The sequence below is a fragment of the Liolophura sinensis genome, chromosome 6 (assembly GCF_032854445.1).
Source record: "Liolophura sinensis isolate JHLJ2023 chromosome 6, CUHK_Ljap_v2, whole genome shotgun sequence".
NCBI lineage: Eukaryota > Metazoa > Mollusca > Polyplacophora > Chitonida > Chitonidae > Liolophura > Liolophura sinensis.
Window position 1 is genome coordinate 21661026 of NC_088300.1, and position 23573 is coordinate 21684598.

General features: G+C 39.2%; 1 protein-coding gene across 1 annotated transcript in view; it reads right to left on the reverse strand.

Annotated features, from left to right (window-relative positions):
• Positions 1–1794: 1794 nt before the first annotated feature.
• Positions 1795–23573, reverse strand: part of LOC135468869 (hypoxia-inducible factor 1-alpha-like) — a 70625-nt gene continuing 48846 nt past the window's right edge. Inside the window, 12 exon segments of the mRNA XM_064747329.1 lie at positions 1795–4271; positions 5426–5541; positions 6602–6843; positions 7463–7578; positions 8210–8332; positions 8792–8982; positions 12087–12173; positions 12630–12805; positions 13261–13408; positions 17713–17725; positions 17727–17820; positions 18427–18632. Coding sequence (XP_064603399.1) covers positions 4089–4271; positions 5426–5541; positions 6602–6843; positions 7463–7578; positions 8210–8332; positions 8792–8982; positions 12087–12173; positions 12630–12805; positions 13261–13408; positions 17713–17725; positions 17727–17820; positions 18427–18632 — 1695 coding nt within the window. The 3' untranslated portion in view covers positions 1795–4088.

A 23573-nucleotide genomic window follows, 5' to 3' on the forward strand; every position in this document is an offset into this window, starting at 1 on the left:
AACTGACATTGTGGAGGCCTTGGTGTTATGGATTGGTTGATACTTCTTAACTGAGAGCATGAAGTTTGCTGCATACCACTTGCAATCCACCAACATGATGTTTGTTACCCAGGGGAATGTTCACCAGTAACTTGCTCATTGTTGGTTTTTTTTTCTTACTCTAGGCAACCCTGTTTTCTAATCTTGTAAAACTGCCCAGATGCCATTTTATAAGCAATAAATTCTTGACTATGGCTTTGAACAACTATCAAACAAACTAACCCAAGAAACTATAAATTCTCCATCCACAGGCAACAGCATTGTATCATTCTCAACACTTGAGCTGCTATAACTGTTGTAGTTGTCTTCAAGTACGTTCAAGAATTGTAGTATTGTCCACACACACATCACTTGTCTAACAGAGCTTAAAATTGAGGACTTCATTCTCTGCAGAAAATAGAGATAGATTTTGAAATTGGTTACAGATAAGCTGAAAAAGTGGTTTATATTGTCAGATTCCTACATTCTGAATTGACGATTGTGGGGCGGGGGGGGGGGGGGGGGGGGGAAGCCAAATGAAAACCATTTGGACTGGTACTGAATACATTTCAATTACTTAATTTACTGTAACACTGGCCTCCAATATACACAGACAATACATGACTCACCAACTGAAGTTTATCTGATTGTTGTTTGACACCATAACCTAAAATTTTCAACTAGAAGTTTAATGAGTCCGGGAAACTGAAGAGGAAACAGTAACCCACCATCCTGTGGCAAGTTACTAATGAACTTTTTCCTCATGGGAGTAACAGACATGTCTGCCATACAGATGGAAATCCAGTGGTATTCAGTAAGACCTGGCAAATATCCCCACAAACGCTGCTAACTGCTTATCTGTTACCAAGATACAAAAACCTTACCACAAGTATGATCGACTGCTTATTGGTTACCCGAGCATGAAAACATTCCCACCAGCCATGCTGACTGCATATTTGTTACCAAGACATGACAACATTTCCACCAGCACTGTTGACTGTTACTCAAACCCCACGAGCAACGATACAACTGAATTTATCTTGTGTATGAACAAAATGAACACGTAACTAGATAACACTTGTAATTTTTCCAAAATTTTATTCAGGACAAAAAAGGTCATCACACCTGAAACATGCTTATATTCAACTGGTGAGTCACCTCAGGGTGATACCTGCTGGTTTGTTATCTCACCTTTCTGCCCAGGTGAATATCCTGACAGACTGTCACAGTACACAGCACACTGTGTATATCCTTCCTACATACTACAACAAATAGCTGTACTTATGTATATATAGATTTATATATAGTATTTATATAACAGTGTGTCAATCACCTTAGCAATGCACCATAGCACTAATGAATTGTCATCGTAAGACCAAAATGATAACGGCTACAAACCAAAACAAGTTCACAAAATGCTGACTCAGCTCTCTACTTAATAAACTCTCCTCTCTCAACAAATCTGTGCTCAACCAAAACTGGTGTGTCTATAAACTTGATAACAAAGGTGGCATATACTGTTTACAAAGTGATTTTGTTTCAATTTGTTTTGTTTTTTTTTTTCATTTTCAAGAACATGATATTGATATATTCAAATTAGGATATTCCCTCCCTCCATTCCCTCCCACCCCACTTTCCCCACCCCCACCTTTCCCCACCCCATCAAATATTGTATAAATGCCAACACATTACCTAAGGCCCTGGACCAAGCAGAGACACAGAATAATAAAAGTAGGAGCAGAACAACTCAAATCGTAATACCATTAGGACTATGATGTAATAGTACAAAAACCATCCTACTGTCAGTCACAAAAGCCGTATATCTAATTTTGTACATTTTCATCTGATTTCTTTTGAACCATAATCTGTCTTAAAAGCAAAAAAAAACACTTTTTTTCCCTCCCTAAAAGGAGATAGTTTGGTCCCAGTCTACATACTACTTGTCATTCATGCAAGTGTTAAAACACGCGATAAAACACCACAAAACAACAACAACAACTAGAGCTACACAAAACTCCTGTTTTAAAAATATATCATAGTCTGCACCCTGTGAGGACTGTTATAGTACGTTATGTAATATCTACTCTACAACTAAACAACAGCACAAATTCACACAACAATAGGCAGGTCCAGCCCACTGGGGCTGTGCAAGTTACAAGGCTGAACATAATAACAATACTAGAGGAGATAAACACACGCAGTTCAAATTATGATGCAGGCTCTGACGACACAGCTTGAGAAAGGCAGAATAAGAAACCCTCTGGTTACATATTACACAAGAAAATTACTCCTGTCTGACAGCATCACGCTGCCTAGCACACAATGAATGCTGTATTTGACCCAAAATTTGCCCATTCTGACTGACTTACCAACTGTTAAAGCTGCTTTACGACTGGTTTGGATGGTAGGATGATGTACTCCTGGACAAGCATGATTGTCAGCACCAAAGTAATATTTAATGACATTTACTTGTCTGTAAAAATGTACAGTTTTTGGGCAAATGTTTAGAGCAATTACAATCATTTCAGTACATAAATTACTTGTTTGGATTTCCCAAATATTTACTGGATGCAAAACTGTTATTACCAATAAACTATAATGAATCTAGACTGAGTGTTCACTGAAATTATGCCACACGGTTTAAGCTGTATATTTCACAATCATATATCATATATATCATTGCTTTTATAGCACTTTTTCCTATGTTCTTTTCTTTTTTCCTGATATGTTTGGGGAGGTGAAGTGAGGACCCCAACTCATACATATTTAGTCAAGTTCTCCAAATAAAATGAAACTGCACCGAACATGACAGTGACTTTATGTAAAATATAGAAATTTCTAAATATACCTCTGTGAAAATACTGGAGAATAGACTACAATCCATTATTTAAAGGATCTACTTACACACACACTCAAAAACCGTTTACCTTAGTAGCCCTTTACAGACCTTAATGAACACTAGATGCCCAGAATCCAGACAGTGATGGATACTGAGGACTGAGCATGATGGCAAGGTTTATAGACAGGCTTTCTTTTGACTCGACGCCTGTTTTTTTAAGGCCACATAAGGACCGACATTTCGAGCGAATCTGGGAATAGATCTGTACCCAGCTGAATCCATTTACTGAGCGTTATATTTAACATGAAAGACAACATTGTTTTCTGTCAGGTTCACTGACATAAAGAAAACCCAAACTAAGCCATTACTGGACAGTTAGTCTCAGGAGGAGAAATAGCCATCTGCCATTTTACAGTTTTCACAGTCCACATTAACTCTCGTCCTTTTAATATAATATTATTGACTACTTCTAAAGCACTTCAGTTAACAGCATTACTACTTTTCTTCTTCTCCAAATTCAAGAGAACATAGAATAATGAAATGTCCTCAAGACTTGCAACACGAAATATTTTTTCGAAAATGTTTTAAGTCTTGTTATGTAAACCCTATGCACAATTTGCATCCTACACATTATAGAAAGCATCTAAAAATCTTTGACTGGAGAGCTTTACTTGGATGATTGCAAAACATATAATGGCAGTGCAAGATAACAAATTCACTGCCTGGTCATGACCTTTAATATGACCACTTTCTGTAGATCCACCTGCGAAGTGGGTTTGAATGAAGTTATGGCTGCAGAGGGGTAGACAACTCTGGTGTTACTTTGTAATCCTCTGTCTGTTATTTGCCCTTCTTCAAGCTTTCCCAGGTAACAACATGGTCACTTTCCACTACAGGATCCAAGCATGGACTAGTTGATTCGAACTCAGTAATTCAACAGCTCCTTGTCTCTCCTGAAAATACTGCCAGATGATCAGAAATAATACAGTTGAGAGAGAGAGAGAACATGAAATGCCCTGTTCAATCAGCACATGTGACGCAGTATACACAAGTCTTCTGTCCTGTTCTCAAAGCCATTCTTCTGTCTCTTTTGTCTCCACAACAAAAACGTGCATGCCTTATAATGTTCCAGACAGAGTTTATGAAATCAAATACCAGTAAAAGAAATCTTCTGACAAAACAAAGTTGGGTGTGGAGGAGTGGCCATGTTGCCGCTCAGGCTCGCCTTGCCCTATCCTATGCTTGTCATAACGATAGGGGACATGGGTCGAGTCCCAGAGTCCAGCGCCCGGATGAGGTCTTCTCCCTGCAGGAGATTGAGGGATTTAGTGGGGGCGTTGACTTCACAGTCCTGTTGGGTGATACTAGGCAGAAGCAGGGCCTGGGCACTAGGGGTGGGTTCCACAGAGTCTTCCTATAAAACACACATAATCTGGGTTAGCAGGTGCTTGTCTGAACATCTTGCATCTTTTTAATTTTCATTTATGATTTCACTTGTAATGATTTTCATGGGTTGTAGAAACCATAGCGCCTGGGGTAAACCACTGAGTTTTGGCAAGTTACTCACAAACTTTCCCATATGTGATGCACAACATATTGGTGGAAGTATATGGTTTTCAATGAACAGATTGTACACATGGCCACTTACTGTTACCCAGGCTCCAAGAACAGTCCACAAATTCCTAGTCCAAGGCCAGGATCTCTGGTCTCCTAGTGACAGAGATTGCTGTGTATTCATGAATACTTCACCCTTATGACGGCGGTAAAGTTTATGGATGGAGGAAGCTTGACACAACCCAGATGAGAGCCAGTTACCAGATAAATTTCCAATAATGAATCCCAAAGCCAGCAAGTGAGAGCTGCACAAGTACAGCTACACAAATTAACTCTACTGGTCACTATGCCAGCTAATCCTAGGAACATGTCATTTTTATTACATTAAAAAAAAAAACAATTTCAATGCCTTTGCTTGATTTTGAAAAAATAAATCAAATGATCCAGAATCACTGGAATCGAAGCTGTTACCAAAGCAACAAATATTTAGCTTTTTACATGTTTTTTTATGTATAATATTAATTCTAGCCCTACACTATGACACGTTCACTATTTTACTACTCTAATGATTTACAACACATTTCCACACTATGTGAGACCATCCTTAAAAAACTGTTTGCCAGGCATATCTAACCCTATCATGCGGAACTGGATTAGACAGTAGGGAGTTTTCATGCTGGCTTATGAAAAAAATCAGGTCTTTCCAGAAATTAATACAGAGAGAAACACATTTTTAGAAGAAATCTTCTTAAATCCCCAAAAAGCTCCTTTTTGAAGAGTGGATGGGTTATGTTCTACAAACCTACTAATAATGATGGAAGGGTGAACATAAAATAATGTCCAAAATTAATGAATAGGTTCTCTTTATCACACCAGGACACAAAACACTGTCCACAGTTATTCTTGGCAAAGAAAGCCTAGAAGTTCAGCCTGTGACTGCACAAGACATAACTGGACTTCCTTTTGCAGTGCTACATGAACGTCACTTAAGTCAGATCATGTAAGGCCACTTACTTCCCCCGCATTAGACACACGCCGGATCAGAGAGTTGCGTACGCTGTAGCCATGGTTACGATCTTCACCTGTCAGTAGCAGGTTCATTAAGACACTCTTGTCTTTCAGACTGGCCGCTGGAAAGAAAACAGCCCCCAGGGGATTAGATGGAGAAATGTGAGAGGGAGCCATCTAGACCAGATACCAACACAGAACCCTAATTATAAGGCAACTATCTGAAAGTGTGACACCCTGTTCTAGTGACTGAAACACAAGTATCTTAATTTCTCCACCATTACCAGCTCCCCCTCCATCAAGTGTTTAAAAAAGGGTATTTGTGTTCGAAATCAGTAATTACGGGCCTAAAATTCATAAAGAAGGTTGTATTTTAATTTTCTCTGAATCATCTTAATACATTTAACATAAATAATTCAGGTACCGGCTTGAGATTTACAGAAAGGCAATAATTTTAGCCATTAAGCGAAAATCAAAGTTTTATTCAAGATCAAAGGTCAAAGAATATTTGCAGAGAGTCCAATCCATTTATCTGTGTCCACTGGTCCAGTTTCCTCCAACCATAATGCTATCATATACAGTAAGTGAAATATTCTTGAGTACGGTATAAAACACAAATCGAAAAATAAAAAAATATCTGACTGGGACTGATATGCTCATGAATTTTGTATTTATACATGATGACGGCTATCTGAATTATAGGTAGTGGAAACACAGCCGAGCCCTGTGCAAAAGTACTTACTAAGTTAACTGTATACAAAAGACTGAACGTAAAATGTGAAAATAGCTCTTGGCTGTACAAAAAATGGGGACCTGTCCAATGCTCTGGAGCAGGACCTTGATGTCATTTTATGGGCCTCAAATGTTCCTTTCCCATTTCATCACGATGACGTCACTTTAAAGACACTACAGCGTTACAATAGAAACTGACACACTGCAGCACTGTGGACGTTGCGCTACAATCCGTTTCTGAAGTAACAATGGCTAAAGGTCCTACTTCTCACCAGCGCCACCCTACGTGATAAAAAAATATGGCGCCTCCCCATTACACACATAGCTTGACATAGAGGAGACAATTACAGAATGCTGGCCTTAGTCTTTTGTATTTGAGCAGGTGTATGATTATCCCACATAAACTCTGTGGAATGGAAATCAAGGGCTGGAATGAAAAACGCACAGTACCTATAGTTTCCTGTCCCGAGTCCAGCTTGGGGACTTTTGCCACAGGAGGACCTTTTTCGAAGCAGCTTCTCTCTAGTGGCCGTTTGGCTTGGTGCGGGGGTACGATGCGGGCCGGCTGGGTCATGTTTGTACCACTCTCTCGTAGCCACATCTCACGGATGGTTGGCATTGGGCTTGGCAAACGACTGTTGTCTTGGAACAGCGATTTCGGCACAAACACACTCTCCGTGGTGCCAAAAAATCTGAAAGTAAACGTAGGAAAAATACCTGTTTGTCAAATTCTGATGATTCATGCTCACTTCCTCACTGCAGCATTGGCCACAGTTCAGTTTTCAAAATAGGACAGAGCAAATAAGATCTATAAACACATACAATACAAATCTCCCAAATTCTGATTACAACACTAGCCACATGAATAAGACACTAATACACACAAAATGAGCAGGTAAATAGCTAGCGATAGCTTACTCACCTATTCAACCATCTTGGTAGACAGGTCATCAACTAGGATACACTACTTGGAATAGTAGCCATATGGCATATTTTCAGGGGTAAACAATCAGGCCTATTATTTCAAAGGCTCTCAAACGACAGAGTTCTGCTTCATGTATTCCAAAGACTTTATTTCGTCTCTTTTTTCCAGGTGATATTTACAGTATTTGCCCAAAAATTCGCCATAAAAAATGCATTTCTTAGAGATATATAAATGTCACAAATCTTACTCTTACATTTTTCTACACCATACTACCTTCCACACAAAACTTACAAATCTTTCAATGCAACTCTTAGAATGAGGCAAAATGGTTTCACTGCTGAAATTTTGGGTCAAATATAGTAGTTTTAGGTTGATTTTCTACTCACCCAGGATTGAAGTCTCCTGGCATACTGAACAGGGACTCGGTGGTTGGTGTGAAGAGGCCGAAGTCGTCCTCTGTATTCATGGGGATGTATGGAGCTCTCATGTCCAGGTCTTCATCCTGGTGGTTGGGAGAAAGACAAAGGGAGATAATCACTAACACTGAACATAGGAGCTTACAGAAATGTACAGCGGTAAGGGGAAGAACCTGCCCCAAAAAAGTCTGTACAAGTGATGTGCTCTTTGTTCTTGTGTAACTGTTTCGGTATAGATGTGCCTGTAAAAAACTATGACATAAGAGCAGAGAATGGTGTGCTTTTACACAGCATTAAATGTCCTTGTTACGATGATAGCATTTCATTATATGTGTACACTTTGAAAGCATGACTTACAGAGAAGAAATATTTATTTCTGTGTTTTATCTGATTCTTTTTACTTTGTAACACTCTTGTCACATTAGCTTTTGTTGATTAGTGGGAAAAAAAAACATTTACTTTTTTATTAAATTTTATTTCCTTGGTATTAAATGCTGTATTTTTCATTTATGTAACAGTGGTCAGTTTTATGGGGAAACACCCAGTCTTTGTCAAGTATCTGACTAATGTACAATGGTAACTCAAGGGTGGAGGAAACAAGCAAGAGTCCATGGAAAACTGGGTCAGAACAAACATCTTTAATGGTTGATCAGATGATAAGACACAGGTGCTAATCGGCAAGAACAATTTTCCATCTTGTACAAGCCCGGCACTTACATTGAGAGGCTCCTGTGTGAGCTCGAGGGCTTGGTTTGTGTCCAGGGCTGAAAACTTGTTCATCAGGTCAGGAACAGCCGGACTGAGGCTCTTACTGTACTCCATGGGGCTGTTCTGTTGTGTCTACACACCAAATAGAGGGAACTCAGTCTTAGGGATTAGACTAAGAAGGATCAACATTCACATCAGGTATTTGTACTCTGTGTACAATTTAACATTTTTCAATTTCGTAATGCTTTCCTAAATCTGTTCCTTCATTCAATTTACTCATCACTTTATAGCATGTTTCACTGGAGTTAGCACCAACTTACATAAAGGCAGCTAGAGTTTCACCATAGCTCACAGAGCTTTTAATATTCTTTAAGTGTAATGGGCTTCATTTTCACATGAGTTTATGCATGTACAATATCTTTATTGATCCAAAAAGCATTTTAACAGAACACATCTGTCGAACCACAAGCCTATATTAACATCTATTGCACTTAGTACTGTTGACCATGTGGTCAGGAACAAGAGGGTCAGACAGACTAGAACAGGAAGCAGCCAGTGCAGCTGTATCATTAGGAAATCCTGTTGACTTACGTAAGGCGAAGAGGCCTGGCTACTGTTCAGGGGAGATAAGAGAGGAGGATCACGGCAGCGACTGAAGCTCGTCATATCCTGGGGCTCTTCTTTGAAGGATGAGAACGGCAGATCTTTTTTGAGAGGTGTGTCGGCCGGGCTGAGAATGTCCTCGATGATGATGCCAGTTTTAGAGTCAAATGTCACAGAGTCTGTACAAATCATAAAGTTTGTAAGTATGAGAACAGAAAACTGAAATTGGCAATGAGGTAAAGAGGAGAGTGAGAAAGAGAAATTATAAGTGCTGGTTGATCACAGAACACTAACAATCTCACCCCATCCCTCCCCATTTTTTAATTATGGGGAACAATGAGTAAGACATCCACATACAAGTCGAACTTGTCGTATGGGGCCAGTGCAAGGAGACGAATTAAGTGGCCGCTTTGAGTAGGTGGCCACATAACACAGGCTGGTTAAAAGGCCGTGCCAATAAATAACATATGTTTCTGTTTTATCGGTATTAATTTCAGATATGATCAACGTTTATGGCTACATGCATTTAGTAGATACATGACAATGGTATACTAGTATTATATCTGAAAGCTGTGTGGGCTATAAGCCCAAAAGACCTAACAGAGTTGACACATAAGGTAAATAAACAAGCGCTTCCAATCCGAGTTTCAAGTCAGCACATGTGACTTGAGCACTTTCCCCCAAAACATTTCCATTGTCTAGACAAGTCTTGCGCTAGTTGGGCCAATGGAAATAATGAATATTCCAATAAAATTTTGGACTGCGAATCCCAGCTAGACCGATGAGCTGCATGAAAGTTTATTCAGTTTGCCTTTATCGGTGAAACAACATACATGTACATGGATCAGGTGTTCATGAAAGGTCATACTTTGTTAAACCAAAAGGAAGACACAGCATCATTTGTCTACAAAGATAATGTCCATGCAAGCCAGATGCCTCGTCAAAGAAACCATTCATGGATAGAACCACAGGAGGTCAGATTATATCCTGGTTTGCACACTGTGACTTAATGGCTTTCCCACCTCAGACAACCTCTATAAATTGAGCTAATAAATCACACTGCCTGTCAGCAGGTGTCTTGACAATAACCATCTGGGCATTAAAGCAAAACCACAAACTCCACTGGTCAAGGCAAAGATGCAGGTACAACACTGCAAATTTTCAATCACTATCAAAGCTGTGTAAGTTTGTTGCTACCATTTAGAGCCATTTTTTAATGTCCGATCGTCATTACTTCTGAAAATCTCGGCCGTGTAGGGTAGGTTGATATTGGGCATTGTTACAATACATAGTGGCTGCTGGCCGTGTAAGGCAGGTTGATATTGGGCATTGTTACAATACTTAGTGGCCGCTGGCCGTGTAGGGCAGGTTGATATTGGGCATTGTTACAATACTTAGTGGCCGCTGGCCGTGTAAGGCAGGTTGATATTGGGCATTGTTACAATACATAGTGGCCGCTGGCCGTGTAGGGCAGGTTGATATTGGGCAATGTTACAATACATAGTGGCCACTGGCCATATAAGGCAGGTTGATATTGGGCATTGTTACAATACATAGTGGCCGCTGGCCATATAAGGCAGGTTGATATTGGGCACTGTTACAATACATAGCGGTCGCTGGCTGTGTAAGGCAGGTTGATATTGGGCATTGTTACAATACTTAGTGGCCGCTGGCCGTGTAAGGCAGGTTGATATTGGGCATTGTTACAATACACAGTGGCAGCTGGCCCTGTAGGGCAGGTTAATATTGGGCACTGTTACAATACATAGTGGCCGCTGGCCGTGTAGGGCAGGTTGATATTGGGCAATGTTACAATACACAGTGGCCGCTGGCCGTGTAGGGCAGGTTGATATTGGGCATTGTTACAATACATAGTGGCCGCTGGCCGTGTAGGGCAGGTTGATATTGGGCATTGTTACAATACACAGTGGCCGCTGGCCGTGTAGGGCAGGTTGATATTGGGCATTGTTACAATACACAGTGGCAGCTGGCCGTGTAGGGCAGGTTGATATTGGGCATTGTTACAATACACAGTGGCCGCTGGCCGTGTAGGGCAGGTTGATATTGGGCATTGTTACAATACACAGTGGCCGCTGGCCGTGTAGGGCAGGTTGATATTGGGCATTGTTACAATACACAGTGGCTGCTGGCCGTGTAGGGCAGGTTGATATTGGGCACTGTTACAATACACAGTGGTTGCTGGCCGTGTAGGGCAGGTTGATATTGGGCATTGTTACAATACACAGTGAACGCCAGCCGTGTAGGGCAGGTTGATATTGGGCATTGTTACAATACACAGTGGCCGCTGGCCGTGTAGGGTAGGTTGATATTGGGCACTGTTACAATACATAGTGGCTGCTGGCCGTGTAGGGCAGGTTGATATTGGGCATTGTTACAATACACAGTGGTTGCTGGCCGTGTAGGGCAGGTTGATATTGGGCATTGTTACAATACACAGTGGCTGCTGGCCGTGTAGGGCAAGTTGATATTGGGCATTGTTACTATACACAGTGGCCGCCAGTCTGTTGGACAAGTGTCTGCATGTTACAGGTCGCTTAACTTCCAAACTCAAACTTGTGAAAACAAAAACAAATTCAAAAAATATTTATCAAAAGCTACATGTAATCAGACCACATTGTTGTGTTCCAAATTCCAGTGTTGTAAGTTATCAAAGTAGTTTGTGAAGTATACCACTGACAATGTAATAGTGCTAAACACAGAAAAGCCAAAATCTGAAAAATCTGGCAAAAATGTATGAAAATCAATAAACTGTATTCAAAATTTAATCAGATCATAATCAGTGATAAAAACACATGTACTAGATCTTACCAAAGTAAGTTAATACAAGTTAGATATATCCTGCTTCCTAGATAACACGTCCATAAACTAACACTGACACATATGACTCGACTGAGAGACAAGGACAAATGAACATGCTACATTGCAAGCGCAATTTGTCCTGTGTCAGCACTCACATAAATAAAGCAAATGAAATGAACAGTTAACTTGGATCTATTTGGCAAACTTCTAGTTTGAGCGAATTCCATCAACATGTTTCACCTTTGGTCAGATGGCATGCTGTTAACTTATGTGAATTTACACAAAGATACTGGTGAAAGGTTAGTGATACCTAACAAACTTCATGCAAGGATAACTGAAAGTGATTGCTGATGCTGCCAACATATTTCCGCAGAGGCCTGAAGGCAGTGGAGGCCTGGGAATTCACAGAATATACCTTGAAATGTAACACTGAAACCTTTCTGTTTCAGATTCAAAAGTTTACCTGGTGGGAAGGTGGAGAGAGTGAGAGGAACACAAACATCTCCTGCTGTGGGCGCCAGGTGAGTCAAGTCTTCAGGCTCATTACGAGCTGAAAAACACAGGTAAAGTAATTAGACATTATGGGTAACTGTCACCAATTTCGATATCAAACTGCACGTACCAAGTTTCTAATGCCTGGAAACATCTGAAGGAACTCATGATCAAGAGAACAAGTTTTTGCACCTCATAAAGAAAATATGAAAGTGGTAAACATCAGGTTTGTATGCAAGACAGATCTTTCCACCATGACAAACTCCTATCAACCCTTAATAAGGACAGTAGTAAAATCAAGTTCCGTCCAGTCTTGTATCTTTCAATTGTATGATACTAGTGAGGTTTATGTCTGAAGGGAAGAGGAAGTGTGAACTATGTTATAGGCAACCCTGCAAAGAAATATGTCACTTTTTGAAGCTTTGGCTGCTCACTAGTGATGTTCTTTGAGGCCTGTGATACATTAAATTCACCTCTGTTTCCTTGCTGTAAGCACAGGTGCTAGAGCATTTACCTTTAGCATCCTTTTTAATCTCAGGTGGCATGTAGTACCCTTCTTCCATGTCCTTAGTTTTGGGAGCAAAGATTTTGTCAGTGCTCATGCTGATGTTCAATGGTGGCAGGATGTCCTCTAGGGCCACAGGCGACTGCTGCACATCTGACAGAACTACTTTCTGGTTCTCCACAGCACTGAATGAACAAAACACAAGAGTTACTGCCTTTGTTTACTTCTGAAGCCTTCACTGCACAAATTTCAAATTAATGCTTAAATTTTGGGACTTATCTAGGTAATATCACCATGCTGACTTCCTCAAAAAATTTCTTTTGATTAATGAATTAGAATTCATGTTTTGTTCCTACTCTTTTCCACAATAAATAAATATGTAAAGTTAGTACCTAAAGGTAAAGGAATTTTTGATTTTCTAGTACCCTTATAACTTTGTGACTTCTATGTAAAAATACAAGAGTAGAGTAAAATACATTACTAAAGTGACATTCTTTTAATAAAATCTTCAAGGAATATCACACAATTATCAAATTTGAATACTATGTACTTTTTAAAGTACTAAACCTGTTCTATTTTAGTTTCTTTTTTATCATCACAGAGCAAAATTAGACAGACAAAGCTGAGCTCAAAATCTCACCTGAGGACAAAGTGGACACAGACCACACACTGGGGTTTCTGTGTGCGACTGTTGGAGATAATAGTGGCCTGAGAGATGACCTGTACATAGCCTCCGTTCTTAGCCAGGAATCTGTACTGACCAGTCATGGTCTGGCCTTTAGAAAACACTGAAACACAGTCACAAACATTCATGGTTAATACTGTACCCATGCAGATTTTGCCATAATGTATTATTTTTACTACAACCTGCGGCATAAAACACCAATCAAATAAATAAATAAATAAGTTTTACTTCACACACAATGTATGATCAATAACAAAGATGCAGATCAGGAGTTTTTAGATTTTTTTTTAATGATGCACAGGAGCTAAGTTCCACAGATAGGATGCGTAGCACACCCAGTACATATATACAAAAACATTTTAAATAGTAATTATTTATCTATTTATTTGATTGGTGTTTTACGCCATACTCAAGAATATTTCACTTATGCGACGGCAGAGAGCATTATAGTGGCAGGAAACCAGGTTAAAAGGTAATGATAAATAAAAATGTATTACTGCACATGAAATGTTATCATGTGCTTAACAGAAACATTTAGTGTGCACAAGGCCATTAAAACATTTATGAGGTAATGAAATGAATCCAGGGATGCTTTGGCACGCGGTCAAGAAATACTCAAGCTCCGATATACCTAACATGTATCCATAACGTGCATGTTTTGACTGTATAATGCAAGATTTAAGTGCATGTGTACTCGACTGAAATTTACACAGGCATAGTTTGATGCACACAAAACTATATAAAGTTCATGATGCGTGCATATACATGTATGCTGAGCTCCACACTCAACCACCAGTTGGCCCATACCAGCGGAAGAGGCCTAGTGGGGTCAAGTGAGTGCAGTGCCCACTTACAGTACCCTAGTCATTATCTGTAGGTTGGGGTGTAGAGTTCAGAGCAGCCTTTGAGACAGAGCTCTTCTGGCCCACCTCTCCCAGTGTTAAAGCATGGTTATGTTAGTCTGTCAACTGACGGCCAACTGTAGAAGAATGAATATCATCCAAATGTACACTCTGACTTCTACAGGAAGAAGGCTTTTGAACTGTGACGTCAATCCCTTCTCAACTTCTAGAGAAATTGCAACATTGCTCCCAAGAATCACGAAAAAGTTATTGGGATTGTGTACCAAAAAAAGCTTTTACTCAAAAGTTTGAGAGCATTTTTAAAGCAAGACAGATCTCAGCATTTTAGGAAGTGTGTAATTTCCTGCTTCCAAAATCCATAAGTTATGGCGATGTAAAACACATAATACATGCAAGTCACATTTGGCACTTTTAGTGGAGCTGGGCGTGTTTAAATATCTCAAAAGTGTAGTAAGTCTCTTAAGAGTGCATTTTACAGCTTCAAAAGCCATTATGTCCTAAGTGTACAGGCCAAATTTCAATTTCATCCTTTAAGATTTCTGTTCATGGGACCAAAATTAAAACAGAGTCAAAAACGCATGTTCCATACATTTTAAAATGATGTTCTATCTTGTTTTACTTGAAAAGGTGATCAACTGGTCCTCCATCTTCTCGGTAGACGGCGCGCAAGCGTTTCATCCATGAACTGATTGAGTCCCAAATCTCCTTAGGAGTAATTTTTTTCCAGCAGTCCTGGATGCGTGCTTTTAGTTCATCCTGAGTGAATTTTCCCGTGCGACCCTCATAGGTTCCCAACAGGTGATGCAATGTGGGTCATCGGAACGTGCGTTTTTGAGGCTATGTTTTCATTTTAACCTTGTGAACAGACTACCCAAGCTATGACCTTGAAAATTGGTCAGTATATTAACAAAATCATGCCACTTGAATGTCTAAAGTTTGAAAGGGTTTGAACAAAGGATAATGTTTCAATGCGGCATCAAAGTACCGACCACTATTTATGCCCACCCGATACATGCTCATTTATGGCAAAACAAAGTTTTGTTTTATAAGAAAGACTTTTCTTCCTGCTTTCTCTTTTCAAATTTCACACATGGCAATACATCAAAAACAAAAAAAATTCAAAATGTATTCAATGAAGAAACTAAAAATTTTCACATGTCTGTCTGAGGAGATACTGCAATGATGAGGTGGCAAAAGTGATGACCTTCCCATGGTTCCCATGGAGTCCTTGATACAGAACTTTTAGAGACTGTTATTCTCAGATGAGAAATATGGTTTATAAAGACAACTCTTATCACGCATTGAATCCCCTATCACTCAACGAAAAGGCAGGAATGTCTCTAATTATCCAAACAGGATGACCAATCAGGTTATATTACTTTTCTTTTCAATAAATTCTCAAAAAACAGCATTGTAGAGTCCGATAATGGAAGACTATGCATGAATATCACTGACCAAGCTTTTCAAATGCGCTTCACAAGTATACCCAAGGCCCAGTCTTCAGCCCTTATCAATCTGTGGGCATGGGCATAACATTCCATCTCTCTCCAAGCACTCATGTACATATGTAAGTGTTTATCAAACCAAACATGTACTTCGCTGTTTGATAAGTGTCTGGATATCAAAACACCCTCTAATTAAGTCTGGCAACAAGCTGATACAACAGACACTGCCTTCCCAGTTTGATTGTCTACACATTGCCTCAGGTGACAGACAGGGTACTGATAACTCAATTCCTCTAGGTCATGACAACCTGAGGCGTTAAGGTCATCTGGACTTCAGGGAGGGACGGGGAACAACTACCCCATTATGTAAGACAGCAGAATAGGTGTGACCACATTCTTTCTTTCGTTTTTTTTTTAAGATCCAAGTCAAATGATAATAAAACATCTAAGAACTCTAAAAAAACACACAAAAAAACAGCTTCTTAGTTCTAAAACAAAGATTTCACCATAGTCCATGGTTTTAACACAAAGATTTGTCCATTATCCATGTTCTAAGCAAAGTTATGCCAATTTTTCATGTTTTTAGAATAAAGATTTGTCCATGTTTGTATAAAAACAGATGTGTTCATGTTTCTAAAATGAAGGTTTGTTTATGTCTCTAAAACAAAGATATGTCTAGGTTTCTATAACAAAGATTTGTCAACCATTCTTAAAACAAAGGTTTTTCCCCTTTCTAAAACAAAAATTTATTCATGGTTCTAAAACAAAGATTTGTCCATATCTTCAAAACACAGATTTTTGATGCTAAGCCTTTCAAAACAAAGATTTGTTCATGTTTCTGGAAGAAAGGTTTATCATGGTTTCTAAAAGAGAGGTCTGTCCATGTTTATAAAATAAACCTTTGAATCTCCTCTCAAAGCACTTTTTGTTTTTGAGATTGATTTCATGGATATTGAAAGGAGAGGAAAATGTTACATGTAAGTATGCTGGGCGTTTAACGTCGTACTTAACAATGTTCAGTCATATGATGACCAGGAGTGATTAGGAGTGTGTACATACATTGGTTCTTCTTTTGACAGGGCAAGTCTATGCTGCCAAAGTGATGCCCCCTCTGAAGTATGCCACAGACACGAAACATGACACCCCACCCAGTCACATTCACCCGGGTTTGATCCCAAGATCTCCAGACTTCAACATGGGTGCTCTCACCATGAGGCCACTGTAGCAAAGGACCATTTTAAAGTCTTTGGTATGACCTAACCCGGGTTTGATCCCAAGGTCTCCCGAATTCGACTCTGACGCTCTGACCATTTGGCCACCCAAGCGGTTCAAAATGTTGTATGGAGTTGGTCGACAGTTCATGTACACTGAGTGAATAATCTGGATGACATACCAAAATCAGGGCCAGTTACTAGAAATCCTGAAATATACCTTTATGATAGAATGTTAAAACATACTAAAGTATTGCTTGTACATGTGGCTTGGCTGATTTGGACTTGGGACTTATAACATTACTCTGATCATGTCATTATGACATCTCCATACATCAGACTGGTTCCAATATATTCGTAATAATGCATCACTACAATACTATGCCGAAGACACCTTGTATGTTTCCTATCCAGTTCCATCCTGTTAAGTACTTGCCCATTTCCTCCAATTGGCCAAAATTACTTACTTTAAAGTTTAAGTATGACCCATAATTATGTTTATATCAAGAACGCATATATGTACCAACAAACTGGTTGAATATACACAGCATTTTTAGCAAATCTTACAAGAATCCTAGAGATCGTATTTTAGCCATTCTATAATGGCAGGTGACATTGGACAATCATCAACATCCCCAAGCCCTGTGTTTGTACGGCAATTTTTCAACCTTTTCACACGTTTGCAATGTGTTTCAAGCTTATTCTGGAGACATTATTCTGTGTACACTGGTAAAATTAACGCCCAATCCAACCAATATATATGAAAAGCAATGAAAGTTGCTCTTTCAAATGCAAAGAGGTTGAGGAATTAGGGTATAACACACTGATGTAGAAAAGTTTTGTGCTCATCTGCATGATATCTTTAGATTGTAAAGGTCAATATCTCACGGTCTTTGTAAGCCCTTTTCCACGACCTCACTGTCCAGAGCATGGTGGTAATCGTACACGGACTTCCCAATCAACTCATCGCTGTTGTAACCAATCAGATCTTTGATCCTGAAATGAAAAAGTAAAATTTCCTTTGAAATTGAAAGGATACCAACAACATGTTTTCTCCACAGTTATATATGCTTGCATTTATTTCCTTGATTTATACTTGTAGCTAAAAGAGAGCAATATTTTGACAATATTACCTAATCACCCATTGACCTATACGAGAAAAGTACATAAACAGCATGAAGAATTATACTTTTTTTTTAATTTTTACAGCAAACTGTTATCTGTTGTAACAGATTTCAAGTTGAGTGTAGAAAAAATTAAGTTCAGTGTAGAAAAATTAATGAGGTTGCTGGTTCAAGTGCAGCTCTCTCTGAGGACTGTCATGACATATAATTTCACCTATGACATACCACAACCATCAGGTAAACAAACACTTACACTTTAACAGCCAACACGCATTTTTCTCAAAATATTCATGTATGTGATAGGTGTTTGAAACCACACATTACTCCAACATACTTTACCTCTATAAAGGCGGCCAGCATTATGGTGGGAGGAAACTACAAAGAGCTTCAAGGAAAGCCACAATCATTTGAAGTTTCCCAAAACAACAATGAACACAAAGAGTTGGTTGCAAATAAAATGGCAAACTAAATCCCTCACCTGTCATCACAAAATGTGAATTTCATGTCCATGTTGTGTCTGGTGAGGAAGGTCTTGCTATCCAGTGGGAACTCGATGTTTGAGGGGTGGGGGATGGGTTCGCCAATTGCCAGCAGGTACAGGAAATTCTCCATATTCTCCTTATCAGCGACTCCCTCAGTCATGGGGAACTCCAGCTCTTCCAGTTTCCCTGTGTACTTGATCACCTGTGATACAGGTAACAGCCACAGGTAAATATACATTTAGAGGAAAATTTTACATGTGTCATAGAGAACTCTAGCTCCTTAAATTTACCTGCATACTTGATCGCTTGTAATACAGATAGAGGTAACATACATGCTATATACATACAGATAAGAAAAAGAAATGTAGAAGTGATGTGCACGTACTCAAGGTTTACAGGTAAACTCATCATGTTCTCATCAGCTCCTCCAGTTTACCTGTATACTTGATCGCTTGTAATACAGATAGAGGTAACATACATGCTATATACATACAGATAAGAAAAAGAAATGTAAAAGTGATGTGCACGTACTCAAGGTTTACAGGTAAACTCATCATGTTCTCATCAGCTCCTCCAGTTTACCTGTATACTTATCATCTGGAATACAGATTTACTTGATCATGAAGATACATGCAGCACACATCGAAACATACACATACGATTGTACAGGTGAAAGAACATCTTGCTACAAATATCAATCATATTTTTTTATATCAAAATATAAATTGCACCAATGAATGAAGTATTAAAACATACATGCATATAATCTCATAGTGTCCTTGCTCTTTACTTGGCAATAATATATGTTAGTGGCAAGTGTACATGTAATCTATTATGATTTCTACCAATGAAATGGGGTCTTTTCAAGAGCAACATTTTCAAAATATCTCTTTCATTGGTTGGGGGTGGGGGTGCAGGGCAAGGATTATCAGCCCATGTGTGAAGTAGGCAGGGAGGTGTAAAGTGACAGGATCTATCTGACAGTTATACCAGAGGAAACAGGCTGTCACAGGAAGCCAGAAAGTATACCTAACTCATATGTAAGACATGGCTGTGCTAAGTGGCCAGACTCGATAAGAAGTGCTACAAGTGGTTTACCACAATCTGTACACTGGGTTATTTTGGATAGAGATGCCAAAAACAAACTACATGCGCAACCCATTTTATAGGGGACACAGCAAATAAACGGTGAAACATGTCATTGTATTTATTGCATATTATAGTGCAATTATGCCCTCTATTAAAGAGATAAATATAGATGATGCAGAAACACCATAGGTTTGTAATCAATGTCTAGTTTGGCTGACACAATAAGATGACCATGGGTAAGTCAAGGTGATACATCCTTTGAACAATCCTACTATAAGCTCTCATTAAAATCAATACTGTTGTTAATTAAAATCAGTGCATTAACAGCTAATTAAGTCAATGATGTTTCCGGTAATTACAATCAGCACTGCTAATTAAAATCAGTACTGTGACGTAAATTGTCGTGTGAATGTACAGAACAGTACGGTACAAAATGGAGTGTTTTTTTTGTTTTGTTTTTTTTCTAAAGATAAAATGGACAATAAAAATGCAAAGGAGGATAAGGGCATTCAGCAGACGTTCAAATTTATAGTCATTAGCCAATAGCTCTATTGGCTAATGACTCTCAAACCTCCCCTGTAGACAACCTAAACCCACAAGAAAACCTCCTTTGTTTTCATGCACAGCTGCAAAGAATTACTTACAGGAATCAAATTTGATAAAACCATATAAGTCATTTATTTTCACCACTACAACTTGGCTGAATTTGAATCATCTGAATCTCAGAGTCACTGTAAGTCATAAACTAAAATCTCAGCAGGAAATGGGATGAAAGAGTATGCACTGTGTCTGCATCTGGTAATATAAACACACTCTAATATGGTCATCAGGACATTTCAAACATTCTGAAGATTCAATAATATCCTGTTATAGGCTACTTGAGTAGCACAAGCCGGACCACAGCATTGCAGCAACAGTTACTGCACTTAGTGCATATCCGCTTGGAAACAGGAGCGGCTGCAAATGTGCATGCATACAGACGTCCTGTTACCAAGCTGCAAGTGTCTCGCACCCAGCCGGCCAGACGATGGCACTTCAATGGCGCCGCATCTACAGGAACCAAACGTTACCATATGCAGACAGGATAAATCAGACGGAACCACCTAACCTCATATAAACAGCTTCTGATTTGCTCCACTATTCGGTGAACTGATAGCAGGGGCTCAGTAATTAGTGTGAGAAATAATTTCAACATCTTGAAAAAAAAAATAACAATAACTTAGTACATCTAACTGTGTCTTGCTGTCTTTTACAGTTGTCAGAAAGCTAATCTGAAAATATATTTAAAAAAATAATAATTCAATAATTATAAGTCAAAACTACAGTCTTTCAGACATTCATTTATCCATGTGCTAACAGGTCCACATAAGCCAGAAAACTTATTGATTTCCAATTTATTTTAACAGCCTCACCACCTTTAATGGATCTCTGTCATAATTTAGGCCTGTTTATATCTTGCTCTTTGAATTCTTTAACAATGTTTTATCAATATACATTAGCTATTTACCCGCTTCATCACCCACATTACAAAGTGACCACGGTTAATATCATCTGCAATCTGTTAATTCAGTGAATTCTTAATGATAACACAGGCCAAATCTTTCTGACATCACCACTGGTGATTTGACAGAAATGAAATGCTGCTAACATTTCAAAATAGAATTAAAAACTTTAAAATTTCGCCTGACTTGTGAATCAATGCCATATTGTTACTTTTTCTGTCAGTTATAAAAGCTCTGACAATTGGCAATCAGGAGCTGAATACACCTCAAGGTGATCTAGCTTTTATTTCAGTGACAAATTCTGGTCAATGATTACAAATTAACTCCAAACCACTGAAAGCAGTGTTGAGTTGGTGTTCTCAAACAGGTAGTGAAAAAATACTTTGAAATGAGCCCCGAAAATCTCTCTGCAACAATCCTTAAATGTTTACCATATATGCTAATCAGTTATTGACATGGGGACAGTCGGTACATTGGTGAGAACCTAAAGGCCTTCAAAATATTGCCCCACAGAAAAAGACAGAACCAATCTGCCTGCTTCCAAAACACTACTTAACACCTCGCAATACTTTGTGGGTATCCTTGTACTGACTCTGCCTCTAGTTCAAAAGAGTCATGGTAGTGGTGTATTAATATGTAGTTTAAGGAATGCTGGTTTATTGAATCCCTCCTGACATATGTAAGCTGCTGATAGCACAGGAATCTCTTGATGGTCCTGTTTACCCTGATAACAACCCAGCTTGGGTTTCTCCGGTACCACAATGAAGTCTTCTGTGTGTTTGCTGCACCTTGCCATCATCGCAGTTGAAACCTGACCAGACCACTGAACCCTGCAACTCAAAAGCCTGATCCCCAGGGTGGGGTATTGAATAACCCAGACTCCAGATCACCCCTTCTTACATCAAGCTGCAATGATGCAGGGTCAGAATATTGGGCCAGGACTTAGTGCTCCTGCACTGACAGCTAACAGTTTGTTTATCACTGTAGCAAGGGGCTGTAGAAATTTAGAACTGTCTTAGTTTCGTTTCGTATACTAGTATAGACTTTACTTTCCAAGTCAGTTTCATATTACACATAGTGATTTTTATTCACAACAACTAAATTGGAAAGGTTTATTCTATTTATTGCATCCACAGTGGCCCATCCACTAAGGCAACATTCTATAGTAAAATGCCTCCAGTTAGTCATCAGCCTAAGTTAATCACAAATGCCAGAGTAGGAATTCGTTCTTGAATAATTAGACAATGCCATACACATAAACACTACAAAAGGCTATGTTTTTTTTGCCCTACAAATATATAAACACCCTGAGCTTCCAATGCCTCAAACACGAACCACATGCCGACCAGGTGAAACATCTCCTGCAGGAGAGGATGCCTAACTACCTGTGAAGCCAGCCCACGCTCTCTAAATTGACAGACTTTGAAAATGGTGAATTACCAATGAGCCTGAAACTGGTGGCTTCGCTCCTCAAATGAATTTGAAAATGGTGAATATAACCCAGTGGCTTCGCTCCTCAAACAACTCATCTTGAATTGGTGAATAATCATATCTCACATGAACCACAAGAGTGAAAGTGGTTATCCATCATATGCCTTCATTTATCATACTATAAACCTGAAATCCTGGCCCCTATAACTAAACCTGAAAATGGTGAATAACCTTGTAGCTTAATTGGCTCCTCAAATAATCTTGTGGTTTGGCCCATATAACTGAACCTGAAAATCTGAAATTGAGGCACAAGTCAGGGGCTTAGCTTCTCAAATGAATCTGAAATTGGTAAATAGTCTTATGGCTTGGCTCCTCAAATGAATCTGAAATGGGTGAATAACCCTGTGACTTGGCTCCTAAAATGAATCTGAAATTGGTGAATAACCTTGTTTTTCAGCTCCTGAAGTTGGTAATGGTCATGTCATATTCCTCTAGAGCCTAGAACTGGTGATCCACATTACATTTGCCTTTATTTATATCCTACTTACCTGACACTGATGAATAACACTGTGATTTGGCCCTTTAAATAACCTGAAACTGGCACATAACCCTGTGGTTTGGCCCCTTAATGAACCTGAAATTGGTGAATAACCCAGTGGTTATGCACCTTAAATGAAAATGAAATTGGGGAACAACCCAGTGGTTTGGCACCTTAAATGAACCTGAAATTGGGGAACAACCCAGTGGTTTGGCACCTTAAATGAACCTGAAATCGGGGAACAACCCAGTGGTTAGGCACCTTAAATGAAACTGAAATTGGGGAACAACCCAGTGGTTTGGCACCTTAAATGAAACTGAAATTGGGGAACAACCCAGTGGTTTGGCACCTTAAATGAACCTGAAATTGGGGAATAACCCAGTGGTTTGGCACCTTAAATGAACCTGAAATTGGTGGTTAGGCACCTTAAATGAACCTGAAATTGGCAAATAATAACATGCAATACTCACTATAAGCTGAAACTGGAAATCCATAAGGCACCTTTTTATATTATACTACCCTGAATTTGGTGAATAACCCTGTCGTTTGGCCGCCTAAATAAAACTGAAAATGGTCTATAACC